The following is a 15106-nucleotide window of genomic DNA, read 5'->3' as shown; positions in this document are numbered from 1 at the left end:
AGAATCCTATACAACCACTTTAAATAGTGTTCATTGACTTGTGGAGACTATAAAGTGTTGTAATTAGAGATTCTAAAGGTATAAGCTGACAATTTATGCAGTTAAATAAATATCTAATTGCCTAAAGTCTTAAATTTTTCTTTCTATATGAGTCACGCTCATATCACACAATAAAAATCTCAGTGAATAGGATGCTTTATTGTATATGAATATTTTTGTGAATGTATACATTCAATAGTTGTATATATATATATTTTGGGAATGCATGTAGATGTTACCTCAGGTGTTCCGCAGTCACATTCTTCCCCACTCTCCACAAATTCATTTCCACACACTGGACCCCCAAACAGCTGGGTGCTATCAGGGACATTGAATAGACAGGTAGGGCTAGCATCCCTAAGGAAAGTTTGTAGATCTTGTCGGCTGCAGCTGCTGAAAATCTTGGGGTACACTATACTGCATATCAGAGGACATAAAAACAAACAAACTTAAGAGTTAATTGCAGACAATATGAAAGTTACATTGCAGGTACACACACTTGCAATGCAAGGAATATTAAAAACACAGACATTTATGTCAGTACTTACCCAACACTCTTTGACATGACACAGCCTCCTTTGTCCCTGGTGACTGCACAGGAACACTGGGCTACATCTTCATCATGAGACATGCCAAGATTGTGTCCCATTTCATGTGCCATGGTAGAAGCAGCACCAATGGCATTTGTACTGTGGTCCTGGGGTTTTAGAATGAGATTGCAATTAATGAAAGGAAGAGTTTGGTGGTCAAGCAAAGTTTCAGATGAATACATAAAAAAAACGGTGATTTTAAGTTTACAAGACTAAAAAATTCAGCTGTCTGGCAAGGAGATCCAATCTTTGTTGATCATCACAAATTAGACAAATTATATAATGGTACCCACTTGGTTAACAGCTCCAGAATCCCCTGTACACATTGCAAGTTTGGTGGCCAGACCTACAGTGCTCCCTTCAAAGTCCACTCCACTGTAAATATGAAAAACAACACAGGTAGATGTTAACAAGTGTCAAATACCATCACCAAAAAAAAGTGTAATTCTAGAGTTGGAACAGTAATAAGTAGCATTCTAAATCTTACGTGACAAACTGGGCATTATCATGCATTTTCTTTCGGAGAAGGTCACTCTTGCGCCAGCTCAGGAAATTATCCAAGGTCACACCGGCATTAGAGCTCACTACTATTTTGTCTCGCTTGTTCCAAATTTCCATCCCAATAAGAGCCACTCGGAAATTTAGGGAGCGGTAAAGCTTTAAAAAATAAATAAAAAATATATTTATGTACAAACACTAGATTAAACAAAAATATCAGTATTTAGAACATCTATAGACAAAACCAAGCTCATAACAGTGTTTTTTTTTTTTTTTTTGTGAATCTAGTATATGTAAAATAGTATCATAAATAGTATTACATTATTTACACAATTTTACCCACCAATGGGTTTGTAAGAGAGAGTCTTGTTAACATCAATTGTATACAGCACATCCCAATCCTAGACCTCCCTATACAACACACTGCAGGAAAGCAAAAGCACCCGTCCAGTCCCATCTCCCCCAGCCTCTGATTAAACAATAAATGGGAAAGACTGGATGCTGATATTAAGACGTGGGTACTTATACTACTTCCATATAAAACACATTAAACATTTGTTAAAATGAATACCTGCCATACAAAAATATAAAATCCCTAAATGTGTATCTTAAAATATTGTTTTATAAATAGCATTCATTTCACAAATTTATAGATGGATCCATCTAGCCTGAACTGGAATGCTGCAAAATTGTTGCTTCACCTTTGCTTTTTTTTTATATAGCGCTAGGGAATCCTTATTACATTTTGCAGGAACAGTTTAAAACATACAAACAGTAGTCATAAAAGAGGTCATCGGCTTGTCTGCATATTAGCAGGAAAATCATTATAAGTGATGGTAATACAACTCCCAATAGTATCTTGACATGCTAAAGCTCCCACCTTGTCTACATGATTAACGATCTCCTTCATGCGGTGTTGGACTGTAGGTATATCTTTGTACTTTAAATACTGCAAAGAAACAGAAACAAATACTATAGAAACCAGTGTTGGAAAGTGATACGATGGTGATGCTGATTTTCTGAAGATCTGTAATTTACCTCCGCATTGTCAACCACAAGAAACAGTTCCACGTATCTGGTACCAGTTTTTAGTGGAGCAGATCGCTAAAAGAGATTTAAAAGAAATGTTTTAAATTCACAGAATTTTCTGTATTAAAAATATATTGTATTATTGACTGCAATATATCGATTTATTTGTACCCAATGTGGAATTAAATGTATAGGTGGTGTCAGGATTTTGGTTCACCCTCTGGTTTGTAATGTCCTAGGGACTTTGGTGTTGAGAAATCCCCATAATGTCTGACTCTGTTCCAAACACATTGGAGTTTTAAATGTTCTACACTGCCTCATTCTTCATATTGTTATAAATTAAAAATCTAGAAGGGAGAGTCCTTAAAGCGGTATTAAACCCCCCCAAAAAAATATATATATTTTGTAGGTTAGTAATACTTAAATGTGGTGGCTGCATCTGTTTAGCCTCTACTTTCAATGGATGATTTGGCCAGAAAGGCTGTATTTTTCAACTTTAAACAGCCTCAGCTGTCCAGCAAATGTGGCATTTGCGAGGTTGAGACAAACCATTTACCACAGGGGAGTATACAATGGTCAGCTTTTGGTATATATCCCCTTAGTGTTAGCTGGAGCTCAGCTTTAACTCGTTAGTCAAGTCCATCTAAAGCTGCTAGTGCATCTAACACTGCCCTATTTTCAGATTGACAATGCTGATGTCTTCCATCCAGAGTAGGGACACCCAAAGACAGGAAGTGATCATCAGCTGAGATTGAAAATAAAGGCAAAAAAAGTCTTAAAAAAGAAAAGTAAAAAAGGTTTGAGGTTTTTAACTGTTTAAATCCCTCCCCTATCCTACCAAATCAAGACCTCAGCATGCATGTTCAACCATGCATAAACCGATCCTGGATCATGAGAAACATTTTAAGGAAAGATCAGAATCAGAACAAAACTTTCACATAAACGATAAAGTGGGTCTGTACTATCTGCATTAACATGGATCTTCATGAGACACCCAAACTATCATGATTACTAAATGGTTAGACAATGGTGCCCAATAACAAAAGAGGGAGGTCAGATGTGCAGACTTGATCCGGTCACCCCCAGCCCTAGGAAACCCATTTTATCCAAAAAAAAAGCCAGGTAGAGAAAGGTCATCTCATGTCTGATGACACCATGATCCACCACTCCAGGATATAATAATAAGTGGGGGGATTATCATTGAGCACCTGCTTACACAAATATATTAGGTTAGAGCATCTGTCAACTTTTCATTGCTGCCAGTTCTCATTTGGGATGTGTCAGCTGACTTCCTGTCAGTTTCATGGGTGTCAGACAGAACAGTAAATTAGGGTAAATCCAACTAAAGAGATACACACAACAATAAAAATACATTTCTATAAATAAAGAGTGTTTGGTATGCAACCTGTCAGAATTTTATTGTTGCTTGTGTCCACATTGGGAAACCTTACCCTCACCTCTGGTCCAAGTTACGGGTGAATAGTAAATAAGGGCAAATCTCCATAATATAATAAAAACACAGAGCATTTCACATCTTTTATATATCAAACCATATTGCACAGACATCTATAAGTAACTCTTGTGAAGGGTGGGTGCATGGCTTTATGGTGGTACCATGCTCAATCCAACAATGAAGAGAAACCAGCACACCATGAATTGGATTCTCAAGAAAGATCGAATGAAGTTCCTTATTAGCAAAAGGTTACAGCAATGTTTCAAAAGCACAATGGCCCTCTTTTTCAAGGTGACAGTTATCTGTTTGTCACCTTGAAAAAGAAAGCCTTTTTTGCATTTAAAGTGTATCTAAAGCCAATGCTTTTTTTCTTTTTTGTTTGTTTTGGATAGGGTGGGGAGGGATTAGAACACCTCTCGGTTTTTAATGCTATGTCTAGTTGTCCCGGAAAATCACCCTTGCTATTTGACCTGTTTACAGCCATCATCAAAAGTTAAAGTTAAAATTTTGGGTTGGCACCAAAACAGTACTGCCTTGTACACTGACCAGTTTTCCCGTCGGAATAAACTCTGATAAAAATTTTCCGAAGGAATTCCTCTGAAACTGTCTTGCGTACACACGATCACTCCAAAGTCCGACCGTCAAGAATGCGGTGACGTACAACACGTACGATGGGACTAGAAAAAGGAAGTTCAATAGCCAGTAGCCAATAGCTTCCCTCTCGTACTTGCTTCAGAGCATGCGTCGTTTTTGGTCTATTTCTAGACGTTTCGAAGAATTTTCGACGTAAAAAGTCTGATGGGGCATACACACGATCGGAATATACAACGAAATTCTCCCGTCTGACTTTTTCCGTCTGACATTCCGCTCGTGTGTACGCAGCATAATAGAGGGGAAATCCTCCAATGGGGGCACTAGTCCTGGTGAAACCCCAGGATTCCCTCACTTTGGAGGGGTTTCTTCTGACTTCTTGTTTTGGCTATGGGACAGGAGGTGAAGGGAAATCACCCTTATGGGGCACAGATGGAAAAAATAAAAACTGACAGGGGTTATACCCTCCCTTAGGCCCCTTTCACACTGGGGCGGTATTCAGGCGTTACAGCGCTAAAAATAGCGCCTGTGTAGCGCCTGAAAAAAACCGGCCCCTTTCACTCCAGTGTGAAAGCCGGAGGGCTTTCACACTGGAGCAGTGCGCTGGCAGGACAGTGAAAAAAGTCCTGCTAGCCACATCTTTGGAGCGGTGAAGGAACGGTGTATTCACCGCTCCTAAACCGCTCCTACCCATTGAAATCAATGGGACAGCGCGGCAATACCGCCGGCATAGCGCCGCTGCAGCGGCGCTATGCGAGCGGTTTTAACCCTTTTTCGGCCGCTAGCGGGGGTTAAAACCACTAGCTAAAAATAGCGGCGCTTTACCGCCGACGCCCGCACCGCCCCAGTGTGAAAGGGGCCTTACTCCATCCAAAATGGAAAAAAAGTTTTGCCTTCACCTACACTTTAAAAGCTGACTGGAAAATCTCCTCAACGGGATAAACAGCATTTAAAACCTTGCAGAGGTTATATCAAGGGAACCAATGAAAAGACCCAAACTTACCCATGGCTGGGGTTTCAACATTGTGGCCACTTTTGGTCCATAATCATACACAGTGCTGGTATTGCTGCCTTGACAATCTCCTCTCTTCATCCGCAGATGTTCATGCTTATAAACAGCATGTGCTCCTTGGTCATCATCAGATCCTGGGAGAGGTTCAATCAAGTACATCTGCCCGTCCACTTGCATAAATCCACTGAAAATACACATGGCCATGAAAATGCTGCAGCTGGAGAGTGTCAGGTATTTACCTACATAGTTGTATGTATAACATAGGTACATTTATGGTGGGGGAATTATCACTGAGCACCTGCTTGCACACATATTATCTATTTAAAAAAGTTCAACTTCAAAGCTATCCATTTCTTCACTTCACTTAGCTGTAAAATTTGTTCCTCCAGGGACAATTTAAAATATGACCAAAATTGCAGCATGATATTTTTTCAGAATGCAATGGTGCCAATACTAGTAACCAAAATGCATACATTTCAAAGTAACCTGCCACAAGCTAAAAAATGTAAAACTGTGAAAAAAATATCAAAATGAGCAGTAGATCCAGAAACGCATGCACCTAGACCTTATGTAAATGTAGACTTTTACAGGGAAACACCTCATTATTTTTGTTGGTTGTTTAATGTGATGGACAGCCTTGCCTGCGAACAAGAAGTCTCCAGAAGTGTGAGCGGCAGGATCAAGTTTGACTTTTTCAGGAAAAGCTTTGATTTGCATACAACTTTAGAGAGACATATTTATAAAGCAGTGGACATAACAATCACCAAATATTCACTGCTGGTGAATCCTTGTGGTGAATCTGTTTTAAATTAGAGGTAATGATTAGCAACTTCTCAATGTTAGCTGAATCTCACATTTACTGTTTTATAAATATGGCCCATAATCTACTGACTGATCTTTTTTTCTAGATGTTCACAGAGCGCTGGCAGCCATGAATTTCTTCCAATTTTAACAATTTTGCCTCATGTGGTTTTCTGAGCAATTTTGAGGTTTTACTTTCTTATCTGCTGAAAGAATAATCTTTCTAGCCTGCCTCATATTACCATTTATTGCTTTGATTTTTTTTTTGTGTCAGAAAATTACAGGTTAAGGTTTATTTGACTGGTACAAAAAATAGCTAAATGCACAATTTTAGTATTCAATCTCTGAACTATATACTGAGAAGTTATTGTAAGCGATGCTCACAATATTCATTGCATTGGACAAAAATGCAGCCTTTGGTCTACTTTATAAAAGAAAAACTGAAGTATTATAAATAGGAAAATAAAGCTGTAAATATCCTTTGACTTCTTCTGAGTATATGAAGTGGCAGGAAATCCAATTTATATAAATTTCTATGTGTTTTAATATGGTTATTTTTCTTAGCTGGACATTTTTTTTTAAACGAATTTGACCCTTTCTTTATCTACTGAAAAAAAGCACACGCAAACTATGCATATCTTACTGTGCTTAACTAAATTCCCGTCACACTGATCAATATGAAAGAGCCTTTCCTTCCTTCAAATGTACAGATGACAATTCTAGACATAGATTGTGATTATCTGTAGCTATGGTTTTCTGCATATCACTACTTATATATCCTTTCTAAACAACCACTAAACTGTGTAGAGTAGGGGGATTGATATCTCAGGGCAGGAAATGAAGAATGAGAAATTACCTCCGTAAAGCACATTTCCTGTATGTTATGAGTTTCCCAATATAGACGTTAATAATCTGAAGGCAGGAAGTTCTTTTTTACTTTACTTGATATAATAAAAGCTCTTTGAAACATACAAGGCAATATCTTGCCTTAACCTATTTATATCCATTTAAGCTGTTTAAAACTGGAAATGCAAAGCTAACAAATACAAAAAACTATTAAAACTCATGTTTTACTAGTTGTGAGAGTTTTTGCAGTCAGGGCCTAAAAAACGTATTTAAACTGTACTGTATATCCCAAGTATCACAGTTTATGCAAAAAAAAAAAAAAAAAAAAAAAAAAAGCACGATTTATAACAAATTTAAACCACCCAACATAAAGATTTTTTTTTTTGTCTTTCAGCAAATTATCGATTTCACCCAAAACACCCAGAATGAAGAAGTCCAGGTTATACGGCCAGCACATAACACACCTGCCATTTACCATTTGCCCCTACCATCACTACCATTATCGGCAAATATTACTATGAATAAAAGCAGACCTTTAGGAGTACACATCATTAGACTGCTAGGCTCCAATGGAGATGTAAACACTTTTAATTTACTGGCACTCCTCTCTTATTATAGGACACTGCTTTAAAAGGAAAACTACAATGGTTATGAGTCAATCTTATTCTACAGAGTTTTTTTTTTTTTCCAGTAGATTTAGATAGCATAGGGGAGAGTATATATGTCTGTCAATTTTCTATAACTGATTCTCCATTTTTCCCCATTTCCTGTTCCTGTTGATGTACGTAAAAGGAATAAATGGCAAGACACTGACATGGAAGTTTTAACCCTAGCACATTCTATTAAAAAAGGAGTTTTTGTTTTAGGCTGGGTTCGCACCTATGTGAATTGGATGCGGATTTTCCCCACATTCCAATTCGCATTGCAGGAGTTTGTGACCAGCTCTCTATGGAGCCAGTTCACGCAACTTCGCAGTGGATCCAGTGCAAATTGCACAGGGGTCCTGTGCGTCTTTTGGTCCATTTCAGGTCTGAATTCAGCCCAAAATTCAGGCTGAAATCGGACCTGAAACAGTGAATGGAGATGCACTGGACTCCTGCTGTGAGCCGCTGCAATCTTTAGTGTGAACCCAGCCTTATGCCTCGTACACACGATCAGACTTTCCGCCAACAAAACTGTGGAATTTTGTCCGAAGGGTGTTGGCTCAAACTTGTCTCGCATACAAACGGTCACACAAATGTTGGCCAACAATTACGAACGTAGTGACGTACTATGTGGTTTTTCAGCTCTTTAGCTCCACCCTTTGGGCTCCTTCTGCTAATTTCATGTTAGTAGAAGTTTAGTGAGTGTTGATTCGCACTTTTATTTTCACATTTTTCATTTACACTTTTCAGTTCGTGCTTTTAATTTCTTTCTTTTCAGTTAGTTTCTGAATAGCTGTTCATCAACCAGACATGTTGAGGAATCGGATGAGATACCGTGTTATTTATTATTGGCCTTGGAGTTATTGCTTTGACATAATTTTTTTGGTTGAATAATGATTTGATTTGGTATATTTTCTATATTTTTGGATGCACAGAATGCAATGGTTAAGTTCTATTGGCATATAGCATGTCTATTTTTTTTTTAATGCACAATAAAAAAATTGTGGAGAATAATACTTGGCTATGTGTTTTACTTCAAATGACAGTTTGGGAGTAGGCAGTTACATTTTAAAAACTACAATGTAAAATTGACAAGGGACACCAACATAGTTGTATATTTGATCTTAAAAACTATGGGATAATAATATTATTCTTGACACCACTAGAAAAAAAAAGCCTTTTAAAATTTGTTTGCAATAACTCCATCAGTATCACCAGCAAAGCAGCTTCATTATTATCCCATTAAAGAAGAGAATTGTGCGCTGCATTTAGAGATTTCATAATTTGCCACGTCACGAATGTTAATTCTCCATTACGAACGCTAGTTTACAAGAGCGACTGCTTCTGCTTCCGAGCATGCGTGTTTGTACTTTAGAGTTTTGTCCGATGGACTTGTGTACACACGATCGGAAAATCCGTCAACACACATTTGTTGGTGGAAAACTTGAAGACATGCTAACCAACATTTGTTGGTGGAAAGTCGGACAACAATTGTCCGATGGAGCATACCCACGGTTGGATTTTCTGCCAACAGCCTGAAATCCAACATTCCCTGTCGGAAAATTTGATCGTGTGTATGGTGCTTTAGTCTTCCCCCCCTCCCCCCCCAAAAGAAATTACCCATCACTTACTGCCCTGACAATAGTGGAAATCTACTCTGAGGCTCTAACCCATCTTGCTCTATCAAAAACTAAATAAAACTACAAATGCTAAAGGGATCCTGGAAAATATTAAGAAAAGGGAGCTTAGGCTCCAGCTTCCAGCCAACTGGTTTTACATTTTTTTTTTTTTTTTTTTTTTTTTTAGTCCTCACCATAATATATAAAGAAAATATATACAAACCCACTATTCATTTCCTTTAAGATTCACAAACTGTTCAAGGAAATGTTGGACATGAACTTAACCTATGTACATGCAAATAGAAGATGGGGGGGGGGGGGGATGGAACAAAGTAAACAGATAAGTTCTGCTTGCTTTCCTTTTAGTTTCTATGGCTGTTTTCCCTGAGCTGTACACTTAAACACATCTATGCACATAAATGCACCTAAGCAAAGGTAAGTAGAGCCGAGCAGTCTGTATCGATACAAGAAAACACATCCTCTGCACCTGCCACTTTAGAGCCCACCTATAGACCACTGGATCTCCCTAGGTATAACCAAGGGAGACATGAAAACAAAAAGACATCTATAGCTGATCAAACTAGACAATAAAAAGCTGCTTTGGTTTGTTTAAATATAGTCTGATGAACACCAAGCCAATTATGGTGCACAAAAAACTGTTAAAGTCAACACTGGGATAGCAAGACGCAGAAAAAACCCAAACTACCATATTCATGAGAAATGGTCAGAAACAGCCCATTTTTACACATCATTCTAAACAATTAGTTATAATTGTACTTAACCTTTCAAATCATTTACACATGTGATCTCAAAAACATTCTGTCTGCCTGTGAGTTGACTGCCTAGAGACTTAAATGTGTAACTATATCCAATGGACCTTTAAAAAAAATCTTTTTAACACATAGCAGACAGAAGGAATGGATGACAAGATCTCTAATAACCCATGGTATACATTAAATATGCCACACCGGCAGACCTTACTTTATTCCTTTACAGAGGTTGATGCTGGCTGATGAGTCATTTTGTCCATCCACGTGTCCATGATAAAAGCAGTGCTCCTAATAGACATAAAAAAATATATACATTAATGGTAGTTTTTTTTTAAAAAGGCACCTTACATTTGCTTTTATTTTTTGTATGACAGAAACAAAAAAAAAACACATCTTCTAAGATAAGATTGTCATATGTATCTGATATTAGAAAATAAGTTGGTTATTTGGTGACTTAAGTAGACCTCATTACGGTTATTGAGATTTCAGACCTTGCGTGTGCAAACTTCTGGAATAGTAACCAAAATAAATTAAAAACATGATATCTGATAAGGTACTTGATATATAAATATCTATCTATCTATCTTATTTATTGGCATATAACACACACAGGTGTATAACACGCACATTCATTTTAAGAGGGAAGTTTCAGGAAAAAAAATTAAATTTTAAATAAGGCAACTAAAATTTAAGTATTGGTGTATAACATGCACACGCTATTTGCACCCAATAGTGAAAAAGTTTACTTGTTTTATTGGTCCAAATCTAGCATAAATATTATGAGAACATGTAAATAGGTTTCGGCTTTCCTACTGTTGGTGCGGGTAGTAATAACTAGGCAAAAAGATTGTTTTCTTCTCTATGGCCTAAAAGGAACAGGCCTAGTGCTTCTAAACCGGTCTTGCACCTTGTGTTTCCTGGATGTGTGCAATCCAATGACGATTTAATTAAACTATCAGCTAGAAGATATGACTAAAGAACATGCAATTTTCAAATACAGTATGTTTGTAAGGGATTGAAACATTGTACCGAGCCATATGTTACAACAGAGCCATGCAGGTCTCACCCAGCCTTCCAGGAGAGACAGATTGCAGAGTAGAAGGAAGGAGAAAACAGCAGACGGATCTTTATAGACGTCCTCCTCTCTATACCTCCTGCTCTGCACATGAGAGTGGGAGAGAGGTGGGAGGACTTCTTATCCCCCCTAACCAAAAATGTTACTTATTATTTTACATTCTGCACACTCCAGAAGACACATACTTGATCAGCTGTTCTGAGTAATACCACCCATTTATTGTATTTATTTATTATTATGTCATTAAAAATAGTACCCTAACAGCATATTAACTGTTGTTACAGTGGTGCTTAAACTCTGTATACATCCATGATAGCCAAAATGATTTACCAATGTTGTTGATTTCTTTGTCTCCTGTGCTGCTAAATCCAATAGCAGCTGCACTGCATGCTACACAAATTCCCTTGGTATGTGATATTTAATTACTCATCCAGCCAGGATACAGGTGAATACAAGCCCAACATAAAAACTAAATACAGGTAGTGCTGGCATTATCAATATAAGCACATGCAAGGGCAGGTCTGAAACTGTAAAGAGAAGTCTACTTCTGAAATGATAGCTGCTTCATTTTCATGCTGGTCCAATGGCTTCAAAACTTTCTAAGTCAGCCTTTCTCAATCTTTTCAACACATAGAAACCCTTGAAATAACTTTCCAGTCTTTGGGAACCCCTGCTCAAAATTACTATTTCTGCAACCTACAATATTAGTGTGATGTCAGTAGGAAAAATGCTCCTTACGCTTGTGGTCATTGGCAAGAATTACTACCTTATAGATAGCTAAAAATATCATTGGAGTCAGCGAGAGCTAAAAATTGCTCAGGGAACCTCTGGCAAACTCAAGGAACCTAAGGGCTGAAAAAGCCTGGTCTAAAGCAATGCCATGGAAAAAGTATGAAGATCAGGAGTTTTAACTTTACTCCGACTTTCCTATCTGTATGTTTGGTCTTTGTCAAAGTATTGAAGCCAGACACAGCCAGGAAAAGGTCAGAGATGGCTCCAATATAAAATAATATATACATATGCATAAACATTAAAATGATGTGTATAGAATATATGTAATGAGCATGTATTATTATATACATTGAATAAGGCAGCCATGCTAGCCTAGTCGGGAGACATTAGGGAATCACTGTAATGGCTTCCTTTAATTAAATGGGTGGCGCTTTGCAGGCAGTACTGCCATGAGCACAATAGCGGAGATAAATTTAGAAAAAGCAGCTCAGCCTTACAGTTTCCTTTAGTTAGATCTCGCTTTCTGGCATAACCACCCTGTTTACTTGATCTATGTAGAATAAAGGAGAAATTCTGCTTATCAATATAGCCTTTGTTTAGTGTTTGCTTCAACTGTCTTTTTTTTAGTGGCTGATCTAATGTAATCATATTAAGTGAACAGTAGTTTGGTTCTTTATTCTTATCCTTTAGCCCTGAAGTCTCAGAATTAAGCAGACTATAGATGGGCCGATATCAGATATGACTGTTCTCATAACCAGTTTCAGTATAAGTACCTATTAGATGCTGTCAACAGTAAACACATGGATCCAATGATCTATAACACTACCCTGCAGAGTGAAGGATTGGGATCGGCTAGCTGTGAGATTTTACAAAAAGCTAAAAAATCTCCCTGTGTGATAATAAGCACCCCTGAGGAGCTCATTATTGTCCTCTAAACACATAACAAAACAAGCCAGTAATTGCAAGAGATGCTTACAAATCTGGAGCATGCTTTACTTTATTACAGCCTTTATGGGCAGCCGGAGAGCGAACATCTTTTCCATATAAAATGTGTTATACAACAATGTAACAGCAGTACTAGATCTGTGTCTGTGATGCACGTATTTGTAAAAAAAAAAAAAAAAGATGTGTTACTCAGCAACCATGGTACCTGTGTTACTATAAACATATGGAGATTCTAAGAAACGGCACTAGCCTAAATAAAACCACAAACCGTTGTTAATGCGCTTTACCCATATTGTGAAAAACATTAGTGTTCTCAAGCAAGTATTGTTATATGTATGTATAGATAGATAGAGAGATAGATGGGGAGAGAGGAGGAGGAGGAGAGAGAGAGAAAGAGAGAGAGCAGCAGAGAGAGAGAGAGAGAGAGAGAGAGAGAGAGAGAGAGAGAGAGAGAGAGAGAGAGAGAGGAGAGAGAGGAGGAGGAGAGAGCAGAAGAGAGAAGGGGAGAGAGAGAGAGAGAGAGGAGAGAGAGAGCAGAAGAGAGGAGAGAGGGGGAGAGAGAGAGAGGGAGGGGGAGAAGGAGAGAGAGAAGGAGAGAGAGAGAGAAAGAGAGAAGGAGAGAGAGAGAGAGGGAGAGAGAGAGAAAGAAAGAAGGAGAGAGAGAGAGAGAAAGAGGGAGAGAGAGAGAGAGAGAGAGAGAGAGAAGGAGGGAGAGAAGGAGAGAGAGAAGGAGAGAGAGAGAGAGGATAGAGAGAGATAGAGAGAGAGAGAGAAAGAGAGAGAGAGAGAAAGAGAAGGAAAGAGAGAAAGAGAGAGAGAGAGAGAGAGAGAGAAGGGGAGAGAGAGAAAAGGAGAGAGAAAGAGAGAAGGAGGGAGAGAAGGAGAGAGAGAGAGAGAAGGAGGGAAAGAAGGAGAGAGAGAAGGAGAGAGTGAAGGAGAGAGAGAAGGAGAGAGAGAGAGAGAGAGAAAGAGAGAGAGGGTAGAGAGAGAAAGAGAGAGAGAGAGAAGGAGAGAGAGAGAGAAAGAGAGAGAGGGTAGAGAGAGAAAGAGAGAGAGAGAGAGAAGGAGAAAGTGAAGGAGAGAGAGAGAAGGGGAGAGAGAGAAAAGGAGAGAGTGAAAAGGAGAGAGAGAGAGAGGGCGAGAGAGAGAGAGAAGGGGCGAGAGAGAGAGAGAAGGGGGAGAGAGAGAGAAGGGGGGAGAGAGAGAGAAGGGGAGAGAGAGAGAGAGAGAGAAGGAGAGAGAGAGAGAGAGAGGAGGAAAAAGAGAGAGGGAGGAAAAAGACAGAGAGAGAGGAAAGAGAGAGAGAGAGAGAGGGAGAGGGAGAGAGAGGGGGAGAGAGAGAGAGAGGAGGAGAGAGAAAGAGGGAGAGGAGAAGATAGAGAGGAGGGAGAGAGAGAGAGAGAAAGAGATGGGGGGAGAGAAGAGAGAATTTCCCTATTGATTTCTACTAAAGGGTCATCTACTTATAATGAAGACATCGTTTTTTCTCTTCTGAACAAAGGTTGTTTAATTATAAGCAGTAGTAAAATATTCGATCACGGGTGCTAGATTGAGCTGAGGAGCATAGGAGATACATATGTCTTTATAACAAGACATACAATGCAACAGTTCTAGAGAATGCTAGAGGGAATTACCAAATGCATGGAACCATCACAGTTGCTGGGAACTGGTTATTCTGAAAAACTTAAGTGTGGCACTGGTAATGATATAGAAAAGCCTTGTAAAGGAATGCTTTTCTATGACTTTCCATATCTGTCTTTAAAGCTGTACTCCAGGCTGGAGAGAAAAAAAAAGTACTCTTGCAGTGGTACCTTTCCTGCATTTGTTGATTATTTCTAGGGGTGCCAGAATAAAGCGAAATAATTACCTTATTCTATACTCTAGGAGGCTCCCTCTGTCAGTGTGGTAGAGCCTCCTCTCTAAGACATTTACAGCCTAAGGCTAGCGAGTAAGGCTAGGTGTTGCAAGGCTTAGGTGTTGTGATGTGAACAGAACACATGAAAAGTAATTGTTTTCTATGTGCCCTAGCGTTGAACTGCATTTATCCAGAACGCTAGCCACCGCACATAGTGTGAATCACACGCTCACCCAATACATATACAATGCAGGGTTATTATACGTGATGACATCAAAGGACCCTCCAGATGCAAGCGCTTCTATGCTCTAGCAGGCTCCCTCTATCAGTGTGGCGGAGGCTCCTCTCTCTCTATTTCATACCTTTGAATTACCCAAAATGTTGCATGTTGGAATTTGTGTCTTCATTTTGATAATATAATAAGGCCTCATGCACACTGTTTGCTATTGATGTTTTTTTTCTCTGACAGGAGTTTAGCAGTAGCAGCAAAAAATTCTGTAAACAGCTGCTTTTCCATGCATATTAATGTTTTCCACGCCTGGCATTAATACATTCTGGTGGCCAGAATTTTGGCAGTCTGCAAATTACTACATATAGTGGTTGACTT

The 15106-nt window shown here is 38.7% G+C and overlaps 1 protein-coding gene and 1 long non-coding RNA gene across 2 annotated transcripts in view; one reads left to right on the top strand and one right to left on the bottom strand.

Annotated features, from left to right (window-relative positions):
• The window catches only part of LOC143930507 (uncharacterized), a 35041-nt gene extending 26506 nt beyond the window's left edge, over positions 1 to 8535 (top strand). The window contains exons 4-5 of the long non-coding RNA XR_013262785.1: positions 5300 to 5443; positions 7254 to 8535. This is a non-coding gene — a long non-coding RNA (uncharacterized LOC143930507). The remainder of the gene's footprint in view (positions 1 to 5299; positions 5444 to 7253) is intronic.
• ADAM8 (ADAM metallopeptidase domain 8) overlaps positions 1 to 15106 on the bottom strand; it is a 48635-nt gene that overhangs the window by 18979 nt on the left and 14550 nt on the right. Inside the window, exons 5-12 of the mRNA XM_077454862.1 lie at positions 10104 to 10180; positions 5204 to 5396; positions 2166 to 2231; positions 2008 to 2076; positions 1117 to 1286; positions 923 to 1004; positions 588 to 736; positions 279 to 456 (exon numbers count right to left, since the gene is read on the bottom strand). Of these exons, the coding sequence (XP_077310988.1) occupies positions 279 to 456; positions 588 to 736; positions 923 to 1004; positions 1117 to 1286; positions 2008 to 2076; positions 2166 to 2231; positions 5204 to 5396; positions 10104 to 10180 (984 nt within the window). The remainder of the gene's footprint in view (positions 1 to 278; positions 457 to 587; positions 737 to 922; positions 1005 to 1116; positions 1287 to 2007; positions 2077 to 2165; positions 2232 to 5203; positions 5397 to 10103; positions 10181 to 15106) is intronic.

Source organism: Lithobates pipiens, unplaced genomic scaffold (genome assembly GCF_037356315.1).
Source record: "Lithobates pipiens isolate NorthernLeopardFrog02 unplaced genomic scaffold, aLitPip1_a1.2 Scaffold_25, whole genome shotgun sequence".
Taxonomy (NCBI): Eukaryota; Metazoa; Chordata; class Amphibia; order Anura; family Ranidae; genus Lithobates; species Lithobates pipiens.
The sequence above is the reverse complement of the archived record's forward strand: the minus strand, read 5'-3'. Positions and strand labels throughout refer to the sequence as shown.